The following is a 21,098-nucleotide window of genomic DNA, read 5'->3' on the forward strand; positions in this document are numbered from 1 at the left end:
CTAGCTAAGACCCTGGGCCTCCCTGTCTGAAGGAAAGAAAATTAAATTTCCAGGATGACTTTCAGGTGAGTTTCTACTGCACTAATGAGTTTTTCCAACAAACCCAGGACTACAGCCTCACACACTCCTCTTTGAAGGGGTCCCCACAGGTTGTGCTTTCTAAAGAGCATGCAGGTGGTCTATGGCACAACCCAAGGTAGGCCCTGACTGAGACAGTAACACAATAAAATGGGACAAAAAGGGAAACAAACAGGCAAAGCCCTTTGCCTCTTGCCTTCTTTCTCGTGGGTCTGCAACTGCTCTTGGCAGCTACAGCTGATGTGTTGCTCTTCCAAAATAAACAAAATAAAATCTAGTTGCCACATACTACAGCATAGAAGAATGTCAGGAAGTCTGGTCTGGCCTGGGGAAACACTAACAGACTCAGCCACAGCCAGGCAGCACCAGGGAGAGAAGGGATGGATGCCTGTGGGAACTTCAAAGGAAAGGTTCTGTCTGTAAGGAAGAGAACATGATGGCTTCTGGTCTCTGCTGAGAGAGAACCTCTCCCTTCCAGCCATTTGGAAAAGTCCACTGTAACTTCAGGTGCAGCAGCTGCTTGGCCCCCATTGATGAACCCTCTTAATTTGCTCGTAGGACCTGAATTTTGTTAGCTGAATGACTTCTCTCCCCTCCCAATTTTCCAGCAGTTTTCCATGTCATTAACACAATGAGAGCTTGCAGCAAAGACAAGAGCTCAGATTTCACTAGATACCCTCAAGAGTGCATCTTGATTACCATCAGTGTAGGTTTTCATTTTTTCCCTTCACTATAACCAGGATGATTTGAATGAGCAGTATTTAAATGGCTGCAGAACAAGCACTGCACTGCCATGCATTGCAAAGGCTTTGCCTGAAACCCTGTTTTGCACAGAGAACGGTGGTTAAGCATCTGGAAATGGGGATGGTTTGTTGTGCTGCAGCATCTGGCATGGGTTGGATGGAAACCTGGTGTGTAAGCTGCCACAGTGCACACCTGACCAACTGGAAAGGAGCTGATGGATGGATAATGGAAGAGCCGTGCTGGACTATTTAAATATAATGTATTTTCTGTTGTCACATAAGGCTTCCCACAGGAATGTGAATACGAAAAAGATTCAGTGCAGTCTTGTCTGTGACAATCTGAGACATTTTGCACATCCAGCATCTTTCCAGCACAATGGAAAAGCACGAAGGAGAGCCTCTGAGCCGCTCGGCTCCAGAAATCACTCCACACAGCAGCAACCTCCAGCGAAACAGCCTCACAGCTGCTCCAAAGAATTCCAGCTGCTAACACATCCTCATGAGGAGCCATCTGCTAGCAAGAGTGCATCAATACTGCGCTGATATGCCTACAGCCTCCACCTCACAGGCTACAGGTGCAAGCAGCACAGCAGGCCTTCGCCATCCAAAAAGTTTACGTAGTCCCTGGCTTGAAAGATGAGCCTTCCCTGCAAGCTTGCAAAGACTGGGGGAATCAATCTTCCAAAACAACAACTTCCCGGGTACATTTGTTGATAGTAAATTAGTTTGTGCTCAAGAGCCTTTTTGTGCACCCTCTGCATCCCACTTTTAGCCTCAGGTAGGCCAGGAGTGAGGTACGTGTGACGTGGGCAGAGCTGCCAAAGACTAAACAATGCTCCTCTCCGTCTCTGCTCACCTGTGTTTGCCAACAAGCCACACACAGATGAAAGAGCAATGGCCACAGTAGACTTCAAGCACCCAGAAAAAGCCACAGTAAAAGGCTGGGAAGGAAAATCCCCTCCCAGTGTGTGTTTGGGGAGGCATGGTGAAAAGCTACATACACCACCCCAGAGGCAGCTTTTTGGGGTCACTTCATACTAAAGAGATCTTTAAAGGGCAGAAGAGATCCCCATTCTGGATGAATCCTTAAAAATTCTGTGTAAACATACTGAAGAAGACATCAAGCAGAACTTCTTCATAAGGGCCTAGGTAAAAGCATGCTACTTTTGGGGATGGTACCTCTCATGAAATGGAAGCCAATATCTTCCTGCAATCAGTGGCAGGCACAGAAAACTCTTGCAGCTCCGAACAACATATCCCACATACACAGGCTCACATCTTTTCCTGGCTACATGCCTCAAAAGCAGGACTAGAGCACGAATCTTGCTGTCTCAGTGGGCACAACCCACTGAACTGGCTCACCTGTCATATAGGGAGGATGCCACTGGCACAGGGTGAAGGACCCACATATGTGGCTACCCTACTTCTCTCCTGAAATGCTGGGCTAAGCCAGAAAAGTTAACAAGGACAAAAATAAACAGCTCTGTACTCATCAAATCTCTTGCTGGGTAACCCCTGGGTAACCAGCGCCCCACTGCAGGAATGTCACAATCTCCCATGCCGGCACAATAATCCAGGGACTGTTCCTGAAGGTTAGGGAAGTTTATTTTTACAACTTTGCACAGTGCCTACAAATCTATCAGCCACACAACATCTGGTTCAGGCACTGCCCTTTGAATGGTTTTTCTGTTGGTGCAGTAATTAAAGGTATCCCAGGTGACACCTGATCCCTTATCAAGTTCATTAATTTAAGTGGAGTTATTTGGCTCTCTATTTTCTATACTTCATAATGTATTTCTAACCTTTAAAGTGACATAGGCAAGGACCAGATTGCAGGGGCGCTTATTAACAGCCTATTAAAATATTTTATGGCCTTTATTTTTACGTTGCCATAGGGAATCAAGTATTTTGCTGTTGTTAAACAGGCTCAGGATTTATGTTTCGAGAGCTTCACCACAGCCTAACGCAGAGTAATGCTAGGAAATGAGCTGGGAGAACAAGCTCTCTTTCAGCTCTCCATGTGCTGTAAAGCTGTCACATGCAGATGGCAGCAAGGGGCCCTCCAATGCAGGCCCTTGGTTTGGTTTGTTTTATTAAATATAAACTGATACAACGAGACACAAGGCTCTGGAACCTGGGTGCCTTTTTACTAACCCTTTAGACCCATGGAGGGTTGCTCAGATAGGACCTTTGTGGTGCCCTGTGAAATAAATATTCTGCGGCTTTTTATTCCAGAGCTGCTCTATCACATCCATGTTTTGCAACTGACTTAGAGCCAATGACTTTACAGGAATTCCATGATCTTACCTCCAAGAAGACTATGATTGTATCTAGAGGACAACTATGATCTTACTGAAAACTTTTCTCAAGATTGCAAGCCCCTTCCTCCCTAGGAAACCCCCCTCCAAAGGGAATTCTCCTTTCTGTTACAAATCTGTACTTCCTCCTAACTCAAGCACACCCAACACTGAGACAACACATGTCTTGAATTTAGAGAGTTAATGATGTCCTGCTTAGGTATTCAGAAATTACAATCAAGTCTGTTCTGAAATGCTTGGTTTGATAAACTTCCTGGGGTGAGCCTGGGGTCTTCCCGAGTTTATATTATGTTGCTCTTATTTTCTCAAGCATAAAAAGTAATTTGTAATGAAGCAATGCATTTGGAAGAGTATCAGCAACATACTTAAAAGTATTTTAATTGCTTGTGTTTTCAAAACGTTTTAATGAAGTCAAATCAGGAATAGACACTCATCTGCCAAAGAGCCTATAAAATATTTTACAATGACATTATAATTGATGCAACTGGTTGTATAAATTCCTGGCATTTTAAACAAAGATAGTAGAGATTAGCTCAAGAAGATTATTCAGTAGGCATTTATTATTTCTGCTTTAATTATAAGGGTTTTGTTGTTTTTCTTCTTCCCAGTTTTTAATTTAAATGTCATACTGTAAGATGATTTTGTGTGGGTAATCTTAAAGAGACTGCTCTCAGCGAGCAATCCCACAGCACTAATGCATGACAAGTAGCCATATTAATAAATATTATTAAATGTACCATGCCTTTAATGCCTCATCCAAGACCAAATGACAGACTCTATTTCTGGGATCAATCCTGGACATCCAGGAGGGATTTCTCCTCTAATTTCATTTTACGGCAGAGCAATGGCAGGAAGAATTGAGGCTTCCTGCAGAGCAGACTCCCTGTAACCTGGGTGAACAAGGGCTCTGAGGGTTTCTGAGCTCACTGGGTCTCCTGCATTTGTGCAGACTCCAATTCCCTTTCCTCCCAACCCTTGAGGGAGAAGCTGCACCTAAGACACTAAAACTTCACCCACAGGACCATGCCAGGTCATGGCACACCAATGGCACTGCAAGCCCTGCCTGCTGAGAAAGCTTTTTTGGGGGGCCTTGACCTGGTTCAAATTAAAGCTGCATCTGCAAGAGCAGCTCAGCAGTAAGAACAACAGCCTTGCTGAGAGCTGCCTTGCAAGTGTGCAATTCAGACATCTTCTAAAGAGCTCCCCTTATGCCTCTTCTCTCTCTCCTACCACGAATGAGAGAGGAGAACCCACTTCAAGCCGTGTTGCACCACACTCTCCTTTCCTGGGTGAGCAGTAAAGCGCTAACTCCCAACAATTTCCTCCTCCTGAAGCTCATTAGATGGTTTTATTAATTAGCAGGCTCCCAATCTTATCATGCGCTGCACCTGAAATCTGGCTTGTGTTTTTGAAGAGAGTAATTAAAGCCAGAGGTAGCTGAATAAACAGGCACTGACAGAGACTAATACCCTACCAATATAATGAAGCAGCTTGCTAGACAGTAAGATGCCCAGGCTCAGATGTTAACCCAGTGCAAGGGCAAAACATGCTTTGGCTGGCAAGCACATCCACCTGCTGATGTGGGCACCCCCAGGAAAATCCTGGATAACTTTGCTGAAAGCAGTATCAGACTCCGGGGGAGAATTTGGGTCATGGAATCTGTTAGGGGCCAAAACAAACAGAAAACAAGTAAGGCAGCTGCCCTCAGAGCACACAGAAGTAGTAATAATCAACTGTTTCAACACCTTCCCTGTAGAGACTGCAATAATTAGCTGGTAATTATTGGGCATAATTTCCTTTACGTATACTAGAAGGTTACCTGCTTCAAGGACAGAAAATGTAGCTTTGCCTCCTTCGTGCAAAATTGAATGGAAAATGCCAACAATTGCAGCCAAATCCCAGTATAGTTCTTCATCATCAGCCACTTGGTGTCTTTTAGAAACCACTCTGCAGTGCCATAGCCGAAGATATTATCCCTGGTTAGCACTGCTGCTGCCAGAGCTGGCTCCCCCGTTTTGCACCTCAGAGGAATGAGGGAATAAACAGCAAAAGACAGAAACAGGGAGAGAAAAACCACTTACTTGATATTGTCAAGACATCCAGATTCAGGTTTCAGTATGGCAGTATGATGAAACATTTTATAGAGAGCAATCCCAAGGAAGATGACATTAAGCTGTAATGGAGGGGGAAGAAAAAAAAAAGGATTATGTGACACAGCACAACAGGGTGGGGAGAAAGTCAGCTCCTTCTCTGTAACAGATGGGTTACTGTAGGAAATTAGCTCATGGTACAGCTTTATAGTGACTGAATGACAGAGAGTTTCTAAGAATTTTATAAGGTGACTTGGCCTGTAGATTACAGGACCGGTGATGCCATAGCCTTACCACAGCTGTGGCACTGCTGATACAAGGCTGGTTCTAACCTCAACTGTACTGCTTCAAAGAGAATTATGGAAAATTTAAAAGAGCAAGGGCTTCTCTGTGTCTGAGACGTGTACAGTTGTGAAAAGTCACTCCCAGCATCTTACTCAGCCAGCCCCATTGTAATGAAGCAAAAAAGCATCTTTTTTTGGTGAATACACCTATTAAACACGTCGGAATGGGGCAGGTAGGCAGGGAAAGCACAACTGATTGTACTTTGCACAATGCAAAGTTGAAAAACAAAAATAAAAAATTGTTTGATTTTTTCTGTAAAAGATGCGATGGTGTTTCCATGCCTCAGTGCTCACAAGGCGGTCAATTCCTGGAAAGGAGTTTCCCAAAAAGCCCAGTCTAGGATTTGAGACATAATCAAAAAGGGAAGATATCTTTTTATGAATGAATTGCTTAAGGGGGAAAAAAACCCCAAGAGTTGTAGTAGGTGGCATGCCCCCCTTCCTGATGTGGAAGGTTGCTGAAATGGCTCCCAAGTTGCAGGAGAAGCAGAAGAAGCAGAGACAATGTCTGCATTGAAGTCAGAGTGCCTGGTTTTCTGCGCTAGCCAAACTGTAGCCTAGTCAAAACAAAGGATGGTTTATTTAAGCCATATTGTAGCGATTAAAGTATAAGAAAACTCCAGCTGTCTCTGAAGTTGGGTTCTCTACCTTGTTGCTGTGTTAGCTGATATGCTGGCAATGTGCTGAACATGAAGTCACACAAGTTTCAACTTCTGCTGGTTAGGAAAAACCCTCAACAAACTTTTTTTCCAGTTTGGACTTTTCTTTATCCCCCCCTCCCCTGCTCCCAGATTTTCCCTTTTTTTTTTTTTTTTTTTTTTGTTATCAATGCAAAACTTCACTCTGGAATTCAAAAAAGGTGTGAGCAGTGAGTGGCATCAAAACAGTTTGGCACTTCTAAATGTCCAGTGGTAAAAACCAAACTCTGCAAGTGCCTGTTCTGAAGCTCCCTGGTCCATTTTGATCAAGTATTTTGCAATGCCAAGAGCCTCTCATAATGAGGGTCTAATTGCTATGCCAGGTAGGGTCAGAGAAGAACATGCCTTCCTCAAATTAATCTGTGTAAATTAAAGATAAAGCGAAAAGGGACAGCAAAAGTTTTATTTCTTGACCTGAGAGATGGAGTAGTTAATTAGGAGTTCTTACCATAATTATCAAGGTCGCTGGTCCTATAAAGCTCCAAATGAAGTAGGTGTCAAGTCGGAGCCAACATCTGTAATGAAACACAGGGGAGAGAAGGCATTCAAGGACTGCACCCAGGACATACATCAAGAGTGAGAGAGTGACAGAGAAGAATGTGAGCTGCAAAACACGCCGGTGGGAGACAGGAAATATTACATTGCTTGTTCATTTAAATGCTGAATTATGTGCCCAATTTCTGACAGCGCTATTGATGGAGTAAGATAATTACCTCTAGAGGAAGCAGGGAGAAAATGGCACAAGGCCTATTTGCTTAGGCCTTCTGCATCTGTTGGAAAAACTCCTCAAACCATGGGTTTTTTTAAGGAAGGGGTCTGATGAATATCCACAGAACTTCTCTGCTTTGTGCTGCTCTTTGCTCTCCAGCTCTGATGCAATGCAAGCTGTCTGTCAGCTGTCAAGCACGATGACATTTCTCTAGCAAGTACATCAGAGAAACTTTGGTGCAAATAGGAAGCATGAATTGGATAACAGAAGGCTGAGGTTTAATTAGGTTCAGCAACTTCCCCTTTAAAGTGTTTTATTTCCCTGAACCTCCTGAGTATTTTGTTTCCACTAATGTTTCCAGGGTTGCATATGGTCTGCGCTATCACAAGAAGTTGATTCATGGCCTAAAACTAAATTATTAATCGCTTAATTTCAACCGCATTTAATACTCCCCACATTTTTTAAAGCCCCTGGGAAATTACATTTCCATTCCTAGTTCATTTCAGGCGACAGGAAGATAAAATGGAAGTGACTCGTTACAAGACAGACAAATGTAAATTCCAAGAAAGTTTCACATGATGTTTAAAATAATAATATCTCGTCGTCTTTGCAATGCTGCAAATCACAGTTCCGTTTATACACAAAGGACTGAGAAAGCATAAAACCACTCTTCTACTAAACGTCCGACAGAATTTCATGATTAGGCAAGTGACAGGAACTGTATATATGAATTTATCATGGTGGTGGAGATAGCAGTTCTCACAAATGACAGCTCTAGTGTATGTGCCTAATGCTTTTTCCCTTCCAATGGACTTTGCAACAGGCAGAAAGGTCTGTGCCAGCAGCCCCATGGGAGATGATCAGCAGAAGATGTCTTACGAGAGAATAAAGCATGCCCTGAACCTCTGTGGCTAGGAGAGGCCAAAATATGAATAAATTCAAATATGCAGAGAAAACTTCTCACTTCCCTTCCTGACCATATAAATTTCAGGTCTCATCAGTGTTGGAGATGTATTGATATATACACACACTCATAAGGCTATGTGTCACAAATTAAAATTCTGTCACTTCCATAACTGTCATTCCTGAACTGCCTCTGCAGTTGCTCATCCAGAATCCTCACGTGATAGCAGCAAAATCTTAATGCAAGAGGCAAACAGAGGCTTTCAGAGCTATTGCTGGGAAATCTTGTTTCCTCCCTGACTGCTGAAGTTCAAGGTGATTTAGATGCAGCTGGTAATGGAACAACATGAGTGACTCAAAACTACTTGAGTCTGATTCCCTATAGGAAAAGGTTTATGCCATCATGACATCTGTGTATCACCCATAATGCTATCTGAAATGTCACCCAATTGCAACTAGATTTGACAAAGGAATAGAGGTCTCAAGGATAATGAAGTCCCTGTAAAAAGTGCCCCCCCATTCCTAAACAAGGATGTCCGCATAGCAGCAGCTCGCATATTTACACAGCATTTCAGACTTTATACCTACCCCATCCCCCTCAGGAAAAATGAGTAACTGGTGCTTATGCCTCAGCTGCTGCATATAAATCACAGAATACGCAGCCCCATCATTTTTTTCTACTGATAATGAGTGCTGGCGTGTGGGAGAGGACTCGGAGGGTTTTGGGGTTTTTTTTAACGAAAATATTTTGAACTTTTTTTTGACAGTTTAATATTCAAAACAACCCCTAGCCCCTGCTGCCCAGAAGTTGGGAACACTGTATTTTAGTCACCATCAACTTAGTTTTCCTTCAGCATAAAGAGTGACCTGGATCTTGGAAAGTCTGAGGAAGAGGAAAAACATAAACCCTCTCTTTACTTCTTGAAGCACAGTGATCACCCTTCAGTCACATCTGGTGCAGCTGGTTTTGAATGCATATAGATTGGGACATGGGGAAAACCAGGGAAAGCTGAAATACAGAATGAGCAAAAACTGTGCCAGGCTCAGCAAAGAAGAGCAAAGCAACTGGTACCTCTTCCAGACAGCAAAAAGAATGAAATTTTCCACCCCGCTTCCCTAAAATATCTGTCTCTTCATTTGTAGAAAACAACTGAGGATGCTGTGGATGAGAAACAGCAGAGGAACCAGGTCCTGCCATCAGGGTAAGTGGGGGCCAGGCATGGAGCAAAAGGAGCCCTAGGAGAGAGGCCTTCACCTAAGCTGGAGCACAGCTTGTGAAAAACAGAGAAGGCTTTTTTAGGCCTCTCTGCACACTTCAAAGAATGCAATGTCATTTTTTATTTGTTTGAATGGAAAATTTGCCTTTCTGTGAAACAGTGTACAATACTCAGCCTTGGGGGACTTAAAAAAAAAATGGGGTTCTTGTTGGTGGTCATCAGGAAGAGATGAAACTCTGAACCTGTGTAAGTCACACCTCATTAAAAATGCAAATTAAGACAAAAAACATCAAAACACAGGCATCCCGCCAATTGCGTTGTGGAGCTGTAAATTGCTAATCAGACAAGTACCACACTGAGCTTTTCTTGCCTTAGAAGACAAAAACCCACACGCACAATGAGCTGCATAAATGAGCTCCTCCAAACAAGGAAGCAATCAGGCAACTCACTTCCCAGAGCTGCTAATCTTGGGCTGCTGAGTTACTTGTGACCCTCCACGAGCAGCTGTGCTGTGAGCACGGACTTGCCACATTACAAGTTTAGGCTGTGCTGCCACTGAGCAAACACTGAGCCTTCGGGGCTCAGTGTACGGCAAGGGATTATCAGGAAATGTGCATATGTAGGGAACACTGCTCAAAACCCCACTGCTTCTTCTAGGAGTCACCCCAATGCATTCACTTCTCGTGACAAGCTCTGTGGCACTGCTCTCTTTTACTTTTTAATTTCCTCCTTTTCCACAGTGGCAACTCACAATATTCACCTAAGGCTTTGCCCAAGTAATAAAGACTACAAAGAGTTTACTCTATTTTCTGCATGAAGAGAAATCAAATACTAAACTATCCCCGGTGTGCATTAAATATAACCAATAAACAATCATTAGCTGCCATTGGACCATAAAATTTGAAGAGCCCTAAACATATCATGTTGTTCATGGGAGCTCAGTGGTTTGTTTCATGTGGCTGTACAGCCTCCTTGTCAGGGTGCAGCAATGGGATATGCATGCACCAGACATGCCTTTCAAGGGTGCAATATAGGTTCTGCTTAATGGAGTTCAGCATCCACATAGCTCACGCTTCCTCCTCCAAATGCTGGCAGCAGCACTGCAAATAAAACAAGTTCAGTGGAGCCACCCAAGACAGACCACATTGTTAGATGCTATTTTCTGAGCAGCATTTACATGCATGAAATGTCGGCGCCTGGCTGATGGACTCGGAGGCTGTGTACATACACAGGGCTTTCATTTTGCTTTCTGACAGCTGGATTGCTTACCATGTATATCCTGCTTTATAGCATTCCAAAAGGGGGGAAGAAGGGGGGAGAGACAAAAGAGAGATTCCTGCCATAATGGATTTGATCATCAGTGAATGAATATACCTACAAGTTTCTAAAATATATTGAACAACTCAAAGCGTAGCTGCTTTCCTCTGCAATTTGTGAGAGGCTTTGATAGGAAACCCAGGGAAGTATGGAAATATGGAATAACTTCTTTCTGCTCATTTGGGATGGCCTGCTTCTAGCATGAGTCTTCTCAAAGGCCACTAAAGCCATAATTGAGCTTTTACTGAATTTTAGATGCAAGTTATTTTCCAACACTAACTACAAATGCAAATACTATTTTCTATACTATTTTCTTTGCATTTTGCAGCATTGCCCACCATGACCCTTGACATCATATCTATCGAGGAAATGGGTGGACTTGGTTAACACATGGGATAAGGCAAATTATTTCTCTTTTAATTTATTTATTTTAAGTACAATACCAGTATCTTCTTTTTTGCAGCCTAACTTGAGCTGTGGACATTTAAGACCCAAAAGCTGAAGATTTGGCCTGTAAGAAATGGTAACTCGGAAGTTCAAGAGAACACTGCCAGAATCTCTTTAGCAATGTGGGAGAACCACACTGTCTGCAGTGGGGTTTCCTGCTTTTCATCTTCATTTGAGAGATAAGAATCAGAATAAGGTGAGACACAACATTTCTGATTTACCTCCAATATAGTTGAGCTACCCTGAATGCGATGATCTTTTAAGGGAATTTTTGCTGCTGCTTAGCCACAAAAGCAAATTAATCTCCTAATACAAGGGGTTTGAACTGTTCTAAAACAAACAAAAAGAACTAGGAAAAGGATCAATCCCTACCCTTGAATTAATTATAAGTGTATAAGAATATCTTTATGGAGTAGCTACTCGAAAACGCCAATATGAATAATAGGACATGGGACACTTCAAGAAAATCACAAGCACCAAGTGATGAGTAAAGCAACAGAGGGAGGAACAACTGCCTGTTCCTGGCTATGTAATGTGGGCATGTGTTACAGGAGCATTGGATTTAGAAAGGAAAATGAAATCAAGAAAACCCTAGACTGCGTGTTTAAGCAAATCATTCTGAGATGTATGAATGGTGGCACCAAATGCCAGGCAAAAAACAAATAACACTAACAGCTCCATAAGTCCTGCCTAAACAAATGCAGTAAATAATGGAGGGAGGCAAGTAATATATTCCAGAGGATGTTTTACAAAACCTGGCAAAACCAAGCAACTTCTTGCAATCAAATTATGCATGCCTGGCATATAGTTCACTACAAATTCTAATCAGTTCTACCCTTCTAATAACATTATACTGAAAAATACATCATCATCCATCAACCAGATGGAGCATGATAGTTATACAAAACATATTGTATGGTTTTTATTTTCCTCTGTGAGAACGTGATAAAATTGTACATTCTGGAATTAAAAATGATAAATAAATATTTTAGATTTGCAAATCTCTGTAAATATTTATTTGCAAAATATTATATATACATGTTTAATCATTTAAAATACCACTTAGTTCTGTGGTGAGGGAGACATATTTTATTGGCACACACACAGGACTGCTGCCTCTTCAATGCCAAGATAGCAAAGTGTTCGCCTTCAGGGAATTTCAGCCAAACTTTCTGCCTGCACCTTCCATGCCATGGAAACATTTTGGCAACCAAGGTCTATTTGCAAAAGCCAAAGGGTGAACAGTGTGGAAAGTAGCCACAAAATACTACACTGTAAACTGGACAGGTTAGGACAGTGCTCCAGCAACGGCAGATGTGCTGTCCTTTCCAGACTACTGGAATATGTTTGAGGCTTAACGTGCCTGATGTAGGCCACTGTGAAGAGCTATGTCCTCCACAGGAACACCACAGTTAAGAATAAATTTGCCTAAAGGGACAAGGCAAACTGTTTCCATACCTGATTTAATAGGTGCTTATATAATGCTCAAGAGGGGGAGTGAATAGAAGAGTTTGTTGGGGCAGGAAGCAGGTGGCAACTGATGGAAAATCTCCTTCAGAAATGGCAATCAGCTGTTGTGTTACCTATTCTTTGCCCTCTAGGCCTGTAAAAGTCAGTCAAACTACTCTGGATAAATTGGTAGAGATCCTAAAAAACTTACACCCTCCTACCCTTATCTGTAGGAGATTTCCTTTCCTTTCCATGAAGTGTGACATTTATACAAATTCAGGTCGCTGCTCTCCTACTCATGGGAGGAACACAAAACAAATATCCATCTGGGAGCCAAGCTTGCCTGCTGGCATGGTAATGGATTATGAGCAGCTCCACTGCTCTACAGATCTGCTTTTTCAAAAAATAAAGGTTCATATATACAAATAAGGTTTCAGGCAAAAAATCTGCTGTTGAACCTAACAGAAAATCAAATGCTGCCATGGCCTGACCTGATCTATGCCAAAAAAGAGCTTCAGAACCAACAATGGCTCTTTACTATATATGCTTTCATATTGAGCCCTTAACTCAGTTAAAATGAGACTGGAAAGGCAGACTGACTGAAAGGGAAGAAAAAAAAAAAGTCAATAAAAACACACTGTTAATCCTATTGTAGCAAAGATGGCAAAGAGAATCAAACATTCAATCTTCCCCTTGTTTTCCATTTAACAGTGTTGCATGATAATCTAACTTGTGCTCTCATACCAGCTTCAGCAATGTTGAAAACACTTTAGAATACTCGTAATGATAAATGATATAGCTGCTCTGATTTGCAAAGAGCCTAATGCATTCCATAGTCACCACCTATTTTGCCTGCAGGCTCTGTTAATTTGATAGAATGTTTTTAAAAAAAGAGGAAGAAAGCAGTATCTTCATCCAAATAAGAAATACTCTTTGGTTAGAGGAGGAGGATCTTGCTGATATAGTACCAAGCTGAAACTAGGGACAGTGACCTCTGCTGATGTTATGCAATGATGTGACAAAATTTTCCTTGACTGACTTCCCTAGAAAATACCTTTGCAAATGAATTCATAGCAGGGAATTTGTCCTGCAAGAAACACAGAGATAAGGCAAGGCACGCCTCCTGGCTGAGTTCTGGCTGAACAACTCCTCTGGGCTCCCCATGTCCATTTGTTGCCCCCACTCCCACCTCTCCTGAGCAGGTGCAGGCAAAGCCACGGTCACTCACACTTTGTCCGTGCCGTAGCTCCGGTAGTCCACTGCTGCCGACACGGCCACAATCAGCGCAGGCATGCCGTACCCCACCAAGTAGAAATACTTCCTCCGGGAGTGCTCGCTCTCAAACACCTCCACCAGCATGATGTACAGCTGCACACCCTCCAGGAACATCCAGGTGAAAGCTGCCAGGAAGAAGAAGTGCAGGAGGGCAGCGAAGACGGCACAGGCAATCTGTGTGAGGATTGAAAAGAGCAAGGAAAGCTGTTTGTAGCATGATTAATTAATGCAACAGTCAGGAGTACTCTTACTTGGAGGCTTAATAAAAATGAGGGTGTTCTTATCTTTCCTCTCCAAAGGAAGAACTTTTTTACACTTGGGAAATATGTGTGAGTTGTTTTAAAATAGTACAAGCATATATAAGTGATACTAAAAGATACAAAGGCAAGCACATACACAATCATGCAAATAAGCAGATGACGATGTACACAGTATAAGCTCATTTTTACAACCTGCTTATTAAACATACACACACATTGACAAGCAACACACATACAGCCCCTGAAATCCCAGCAGGCATCAGCATGTGAGTCCCAGTTATTAACTAGGGGCCCAGCCCTTTGAGGACTCATGCATGGCATGAAGACAGTGCTGGAATGTTTCTCACTGGTCAGACACAGCAGATGCACTGAGACAAGAGCCTGTGACAGAAGCAGAAAGTGCTTTGTCTCTTACCGGCTGGTCAGTCCGGTTGATGCCGATGAGGAAGAGGAGCTCAGCCACAAAGAGGCTGATGCACAAGTTCTTGTGAATCGTGTTGCGGTCGCTCTGCAGCCCACGGAAGAAGCAGAAGGTGAAGATGCAGATCAGGAGGCAGACCAGGGAAAGCAGGATGCCAACCCATGTGATGAAGTCCAGGAGTAGGTCGTGGACTGCATCGCTGTGCTGAAAGTAAAACAAAAAAATTTCATCAGGTGCATGATGCATGACTTCTAATGCACACAGAGTGAGGTTGTTTGTAGTACAAGGCATGAGTAGCAAAAAGATTAAATGCACCTAAACTTGAACCCTGCAGCAAGAAAGCTGCAACCTGGAACACAGACTCCAAAGCATCTTGCAAGTTGCAGGTGCCCTGAACAGACTCAGACTCCAAAACCTTGCAGAAGCATAATGCTGTTGATGAAAATACTGAGATATCAGGGCTAGTCTTGTGTGCGACTCAATCTTGCACAAGCATGGCAAAGGAGTGCCTGGACACCCAGTATACAGAACTACTGAACAGAGTGATTCAAGTGTAAAAAAGCATTTCATGCTAACAACATCATGTCCAACAACTGCAAGTCCATTACAACCATTTGCCAACAGTGAAAAAAGACTCTCTTTAAATGTTCAGAGATGTATGAGCTCGGAGGCTTTGGAAAGAAAGAGATTGCTTAATTTTTTTTTTCTTTTTCCGCAGGGGAAGGAGAAAGGAAGTTTGATTTTTCTTTTTCAAACCCTGGAGTTATATTTTAGAACTCCTAGGAAGTCAGATTGATCCTGAGAACATTACCCAGAAAAAAAAGACAGACCTTTTAACACGAATTTGCTTTTAAACTGTAACAGAGCAGTGATTTTAAGACAGCCTGGAAAGTGACTGATTCCCTGTGATGAACTTTTAAACCTGGATGTACTTCAAAGCCATGCAAACAAAGCCAGTGCAAAACTAGGCAACAAAGTTTTCTGAGAGTCAGGATAGGTGAGCCTTGGCTCTGCTGACAAAACACTGCTGCATTGCTCCTGAGCTTACACTGCATGACTCTCATGGAAAGAGGAGGCACATGATGAGACCTTCCTGGTGAGAGCAGTGCACTTCCCTATTCAGGCTGTAAAACTCGTCCGTAATTCCCCAAGTTTCCACCAGATGTGGTGAAATTATAGATATCATTACTTAACAAAATGTAAATAAAACACAAGGAATACATGATGAGCCATGAGAAAATTGCTTGGCTAAGTAGTTAGAGTCAATGACCTGGGGAACAGACTGGCTGGAAATCTCTGGGGGCATTTCACAAAGACCAGAGTAGCTCAAAGCCCAGCTTTGTGATCCACCAGGTTGTGTTATAAATGGTAATCACATTCTCCACCATTTCTGGCATTTTGATGACTTGGGCATTATGTAGGCTGGCAAACACAATAGTGTCACACTTCAAAAAGCCAGGGCAAAGTAGAAACATTTTTCTCTCCGTGGGATAAAAGCTTATGACAGATGGAGGGAAAAGGTGATTAATTTATCCACTTTCTTTGCCTGGTTGCCAATGATAAAGTTGCATCAAATGTCAGGCCTTTCCCGATACACACTCTGCTATGTCGGCACATGCAAGAAACATCTCAAACCTTTCAGCTCTTTGGCTTTACCAGCATGAGTGAAAGGCATCAAATGATAATGAAAGATGGGGAGTGATTCTCTGCTCCATCCCTTCCATGCTGGAAGTTTTGTCTCCAGGAAGACTTGGAGGTGGAGAGATGGAGGGCTCCTTTGCCCAAACCCCCTTGCATCTCTTTCCAACTATTTCCAATACCTAAGGAACTAGAGGTCACAAGTCCAATGGGGAGACAAGAAATCATTGTGTGCTTTCTGTGGCTCATGACAGAAATGCCTATTCCAGCCAGCTCATCCAGCAGCGCCCAGAAACCTGACAAGATGAAGCACATCATTTCCCTGGCAGCTGCGCATTGCTTTATCTCAGTGTCATTCCAGATCATCCATCCCTCTTAACTCTGCGGAAAAATGTTAATGCAAACCTTGCACCTTGCAAATCATTCTTTCTTTTGTCTGAGGCTGCAGGGGGATGGCACGAGAACATCTCCCTGAACAAACCCTCGTCTGATTAGATTGGCCTGCCAGGCTGAATGGACCAAGAGCTCTTGGAGAAGGCAGCTAATGCAGGTGGATGCAGGGAGAAAGAAGCCAGGCAGACTTTGGCCAGATGTACACACTCCACCCAGATGGGGCCAGATTCATCCATTCCAAGACAAATTTAGCATGGTGCAGGGAAAATTCTCCAAGGGCTTCTTCTCTCACTGGTCCCATCTCCTGCACCTCTGATCACAATACCACAACTCTGCTGAATTTAAGACATGATGCAGGAATTAAAGGTGGTTTTGCCCTTGGAGAGAGATCCCACCATCTAGGTTCTATGCCTTCTTCAGGGAAGGGCTGCTTGCCCAAGAAGCTCACTGTGCTTAGCAGTAAATATGCTTCATTGCTGTATCATTATTATTATTACTATTATCACTCTTACTGCTTTTCTTTTTAATATTAATCGTAAAGATAATACTGATTTTATGTAGGCAACACTCATCCCTGGAGTGCTGGGAAACAACCATAAAAACAGCTTCTCCATAATTACAAACTCCCTCCCCACACTCAACAAACTCACAGAAGAACAAACAGAAAGGAATGATAACAATGAACTGGGAACAAGAGCAATTTAAAAACCCCTCAGGGGGAAAAAATATGAATTTGTACCTTTTCTAGTAAAGTCCAAGAGAAGAAGTGAGCTGAATTTTAAAGGCTGGGTACGCTCCAGCTTGTTTGAGATGCCAGTTTCAGGTGCTACTGCAGAGCAAATGGATCAGGAAAGACTTGATAAGCACTGGCATCCTTCCCATGGCAGTGCCAACTGCTCCCTCAGGGCAGGCACATCCAGAGCTTGTACACCAGCAAGTACAACAAAAGGCAACTTGCCTTTTGCTGGAGACTAAAACCTGTAAATTTCCGCACTGTTATATAAATTGGAATAATATGGGAAAGGGAACAACAGTGGTAACCTCTCCCAGTGCCATGAGGTTTTCCTTGCCATCACCTGATCGCTGTGTGACAAACCAGGAGCAGCATAACCTGGCTTACACAGGTGGTATATGGAGTTCCAGGGTTAAATATGATACAGGGCACACCAAGATTCTGTATGTAGGTCTCAGCCTTCAAGCCTGGTCTCTTAACCATAGAAAAATGCAAGAAGAGCAAATTTTCTCTTTACCTATCCAGCACAGTTGAAAACTCCTTGACTGAGGATAAAACAGCTCAGATCTGCATGGTAACCACTGAGTCACAGCATTGGAAGGGACCACTAGTGGGGTCATCCAGTCTGAGCTCCCTGCTCAGGTCCAACTGGACTCTGTGCCACTGATCATGACCCTCTGGGATCTGCCATTCCCAGAAGATCCCTAGGAATATCTTTCCAGCACAATGAAAGCCCTAGGGTCTCTAAAGCATCCAACATACATCTGAGACCACCAGTGTATTGACTACAATCACCTCTTGCTTCTCAATGATCCTCCCAAATACTTGGGCAACCAGCGGAGCCCATAAGAAATACCAGATATCAGTCCAAGAGACAATTCCTGACAGCATCAACCAAACAACTCCTTGCCCAAATGCACCATGGCTCTGCAGACTGGAGCTACATGGCATAGCATGCAAGACACTGAGGTTTGTTACCACTGAGCTACACTCACTTCACAGAATAGGCTGACATACAGATTATTTTTAGCAGATGAACAACTTACTAAGTTGTTCTTTACAAAAAACAACACACTTCAGTGACAGGGTTTCTATAGTAAGTATGTTTTTTACATTTATAATTTAGTAAATGCGAAGCCCAGTGAAAAGAGATGTCTCTGGCTTTGGGATAAAGACCTGGTTTTTTTCCAGTGGGGCTAAGAGCAGTAGGAGGAGAGTGCTGACAGGGATTTGTGCAGGAGGAGTAACAGGAACACTGGTAGCAACCGCAGCAGGGTGAACAGGCAGCCCCAGTATTATCCAGGCTGGGAAAATCAATGAGCAGCTCTGGCAGTGTCTGCACACCACAGCTGAGCTAATAAAAAGAAATCCCAGGGAATGTCAGCTTATGACAGAATGGCTCTCCCTGAGATGAACAGCCATTTCCTCCCTTATTAAAAACATCAGCAGAAAAAAACAGCAGCCAAACCAAGCTGCCAGCAGCAAAGGACACATTCCTTTGCCTAATCTGTCCTTCCAGGAATGGGAGAAGTAATATCTTTGGGGATGGAAGAATAAGCAAGCAGTAAATAAAAACACAATGTCATCAAACTAGCTCAAATATGACCGCTCTGTGCCTGGTGGGAGCTGGCAGAGTGCTGGGCTGGGCAGAAACCCAAGTGGGACAGGTTTGAACTTCTGTGCATTGCTGATGCTGCTTCGTGGATTTGTAGGTCTTTGGAGGCGTGCAGGGTCTCTCTGCCCTTTTTCCCCCATCTCTGGTGGTGAGAGGATTTACTGCTATGACCTGGCTGTAATGCTTTGCTGGCTATGTGCAAAGGGTTACTGAAGAGGCAGATGGTTTTGTAGATGTGTCAAAAGCACCAAGCTGGGGTACATGGACTGGGAGGAAACCCCAAGGATTCCTGAAGTGCAGCTGAGCTGGCTAGAGGCATCACCTGCTGTGGCTATGAAAGCATGAGAGGCTTCAAGGGAGATTTTTCCCTTCTGTGGCCAAGAGATGAGCTGAGGGGATCCCTTTGCTTTAGCACCCATCCTCTCCATCTTCCCCAAGGATGCACCCAGGGAGGTAGGCAGCTGTGCTCCACAGTGAATACAGCCCCCATGGACCTGATGCACATTCCCTCCGCGCTCTGCAAACGTGATGTGATCCTTGGCACCATCAGGTCCTAACCCAGGAATAAAGAGAGCAAAATTTCCACCTGAAGCCTCTGTGCAATATTAATGTCTTCTGACTTTGGCTATTCACAACAAGGCTCAGATCCCTGAGCATTCCTGCAGAGTCATTTAGTCATCTTTTCTCTCTTTGCCTTAGTCCATGAAGCTGCCTTCATATTCTACATGGGCAACACAGATGAGTTTCTTCCTCTTCTACCCTCCTCAGGAAGGTGAAGCCCTGCTAACAGAACTCTTTCCTACAACTTCTCCCCAAAAATGGAACAGCCTTTCAGCAACTGCCAGAAGCAGCAGCCATTCTAAGTCCTAGAAACCTCTGTGACCAGAACACAGCTGTATGGGGACAGGTATGCATAGAGAAATGGGTACAGACCTCACCTCACCAAGTGTCACAGACACTACTGCAGACACAACACGTGGCAAGAGCCCACTATTTCCCCTGTACTCACCAACCCCACTGCAACTGAGAGCCAGCTAAGGTCAGATTCAGTTGTGGAGAGGAGGTGAGGCTTAGGAATAATAATTGCATCCATCATGCTGCTCTCCCATGATGGCTGGATTTAGGCAGCTCTGATTACTCACATGGCATCCCAACCCAAGAAATGAGCTACAGAAATTGTGCCAAACATGGTGTAGACATCCACCCAGCCAAGCTGCCAGAAATGTGAGTTTCTGGAAAAAGCCTGGTCACAGTGTCATCAGCTTCTGCTGTCACACTGATGGTCCTACTCAGCCCAGTGCCAAGGGAGAGCTGGGATGTGGTTCCACCACAGCACGACCACTACCTTTGCTTTGGTCCTCACATTCACCCTGCTCTTGGCCAGAAAGGAAGGGTGCAGCAAGACACAAATCAAGGCTTAGCACTTGCCAGTGTGAGCTACATGAAGTTCAGAACACAGGATCAGCCTGCAATAACTCCAGCCTGCTCCTCTACTGCTTTAGGCAATGGACTGCTACATTTCACTCAGACTTCATATATTTCTATTCCTTTCTCTCCTCAGCTTGCTTTATGCTTCCACTCCCAAAATAATTAGCACAGTGTAACCTTTTTGTGGTAAAGAAAAACACCTGAAACTTTCCTATGAATTGCAACAGTAAAACACCTTTCTTTTTTTTCCTCCTTTCTATTTGTATTTAAAAAAGAAGAGTAAGATCTGGCACTCACTACATACTGATAAGCAACATTTATCTACCCTGGGGGTACCTTTGCTTATTCTGGTTTGGGTGGTTTTTTTAATTGCATTTTCCCACCAGCTCTGAACTTGTTTTCTGGCTGCATAATTTTCCCATGATACATTTAAGATGCATCTGCTATAATTAGTATGATGCAAAGCACAAGCTTATGAAAAACAACTTGTAAATTTTGAATAATTCTACAGCAATTACATAGGTAGGATGGCTTATTTAACGATGGGATTTGTTCCACAGCATGGGAGCCACCACATTTTTTTTTCAGTGGCTGGAGGGGGACCTGCAGGTGAGGGTCCACTGCTCTTCCCAGAAGTTATGCATCCTGCTTGTGTACACAGCCAGCTCTTGGTCTTGGATGCTGTTATTTTACTCCAGTGGGCAAATAAGAAACTCTGAGCCCAACTTATTTTAACAGGCAGAACGCATCTTCAAATTAAATTCTCCTCTTAATCAGCTGCTGTCCTAGTCAGACCAGAATTGATTCCAGCAACTCCTACTCTTCAAGCACACCAATAAATCCCTGCCACCATGGTCAGCTGGTGGCATTTTCTGTCCCTCTGCACAAAGACATATTGCTTTTTCACCCTGCAGAGCCAGATGGCCATCAATCACCTCTCCTCAGCCACGCTACCTTGCAGCTCCACCTTGCCACACACACTCTGCTAATAATTACACCTCAGCCCAGAACTCCCAGAGCGG

The 21,098-nt window shown here is 43.5% G+C and overlaps 1 protein-coding gene across 17 annotated transcripts in view; it reads right to left on the reverse strand.

The window, feature by feature from the left end:
- ADGRL3 (adhesion G protein-coupled receptor L3) overlaps positions 1 to 21,098 on the reverse strand; it is a 490,221-nt gene that overhangs the window by 47,976 nt on the left and 421,147 nt on the right. For all 17 annotated transcript variants that reach the window (XM_054296033.1, XM_054296021.1, XM_054296027.1 and 14 more), the window contains 4 exons: positions 14,264 to 14,473; positions 13,542 to 13,762; positions 6,720 to 6,786; positions 5,221 to 5,312 (listed from right to left, as the gene is read on the reverse strand). In XM_054296033.1, the coding sequence (XP_054152008.1) occupies positions 5,221 to 5,312; positions 6,720 to 6,786; positions 13,542 to 13,762; positions 14,264 to 14,473 (590 nt within the window). The remainder of the gene's footprint in view (positions 1 to 5,220; positions 5,313 to 6,719; positions 6,787 to 13,541; positions 13,763 to 14,263; positions 14,474 to 21,098) is intronic.

The sequence above is a fragment of the Melozone crissalis genome, unplaced genomic scaffold (genome assembly GCF_028551555.1).
Source record: "Melozone crissalis strain CALT ecotype California unplaced genomic scaffold, PUWL_Pcris_2 ptg000006l_1, whole genome shotgun sequence".
Lineage (NCBI taxonomy): Eukaryota > Metazoa > Chordata > Aves > Passeriformes > Passerellidae > Melozone > Melozone crissalis.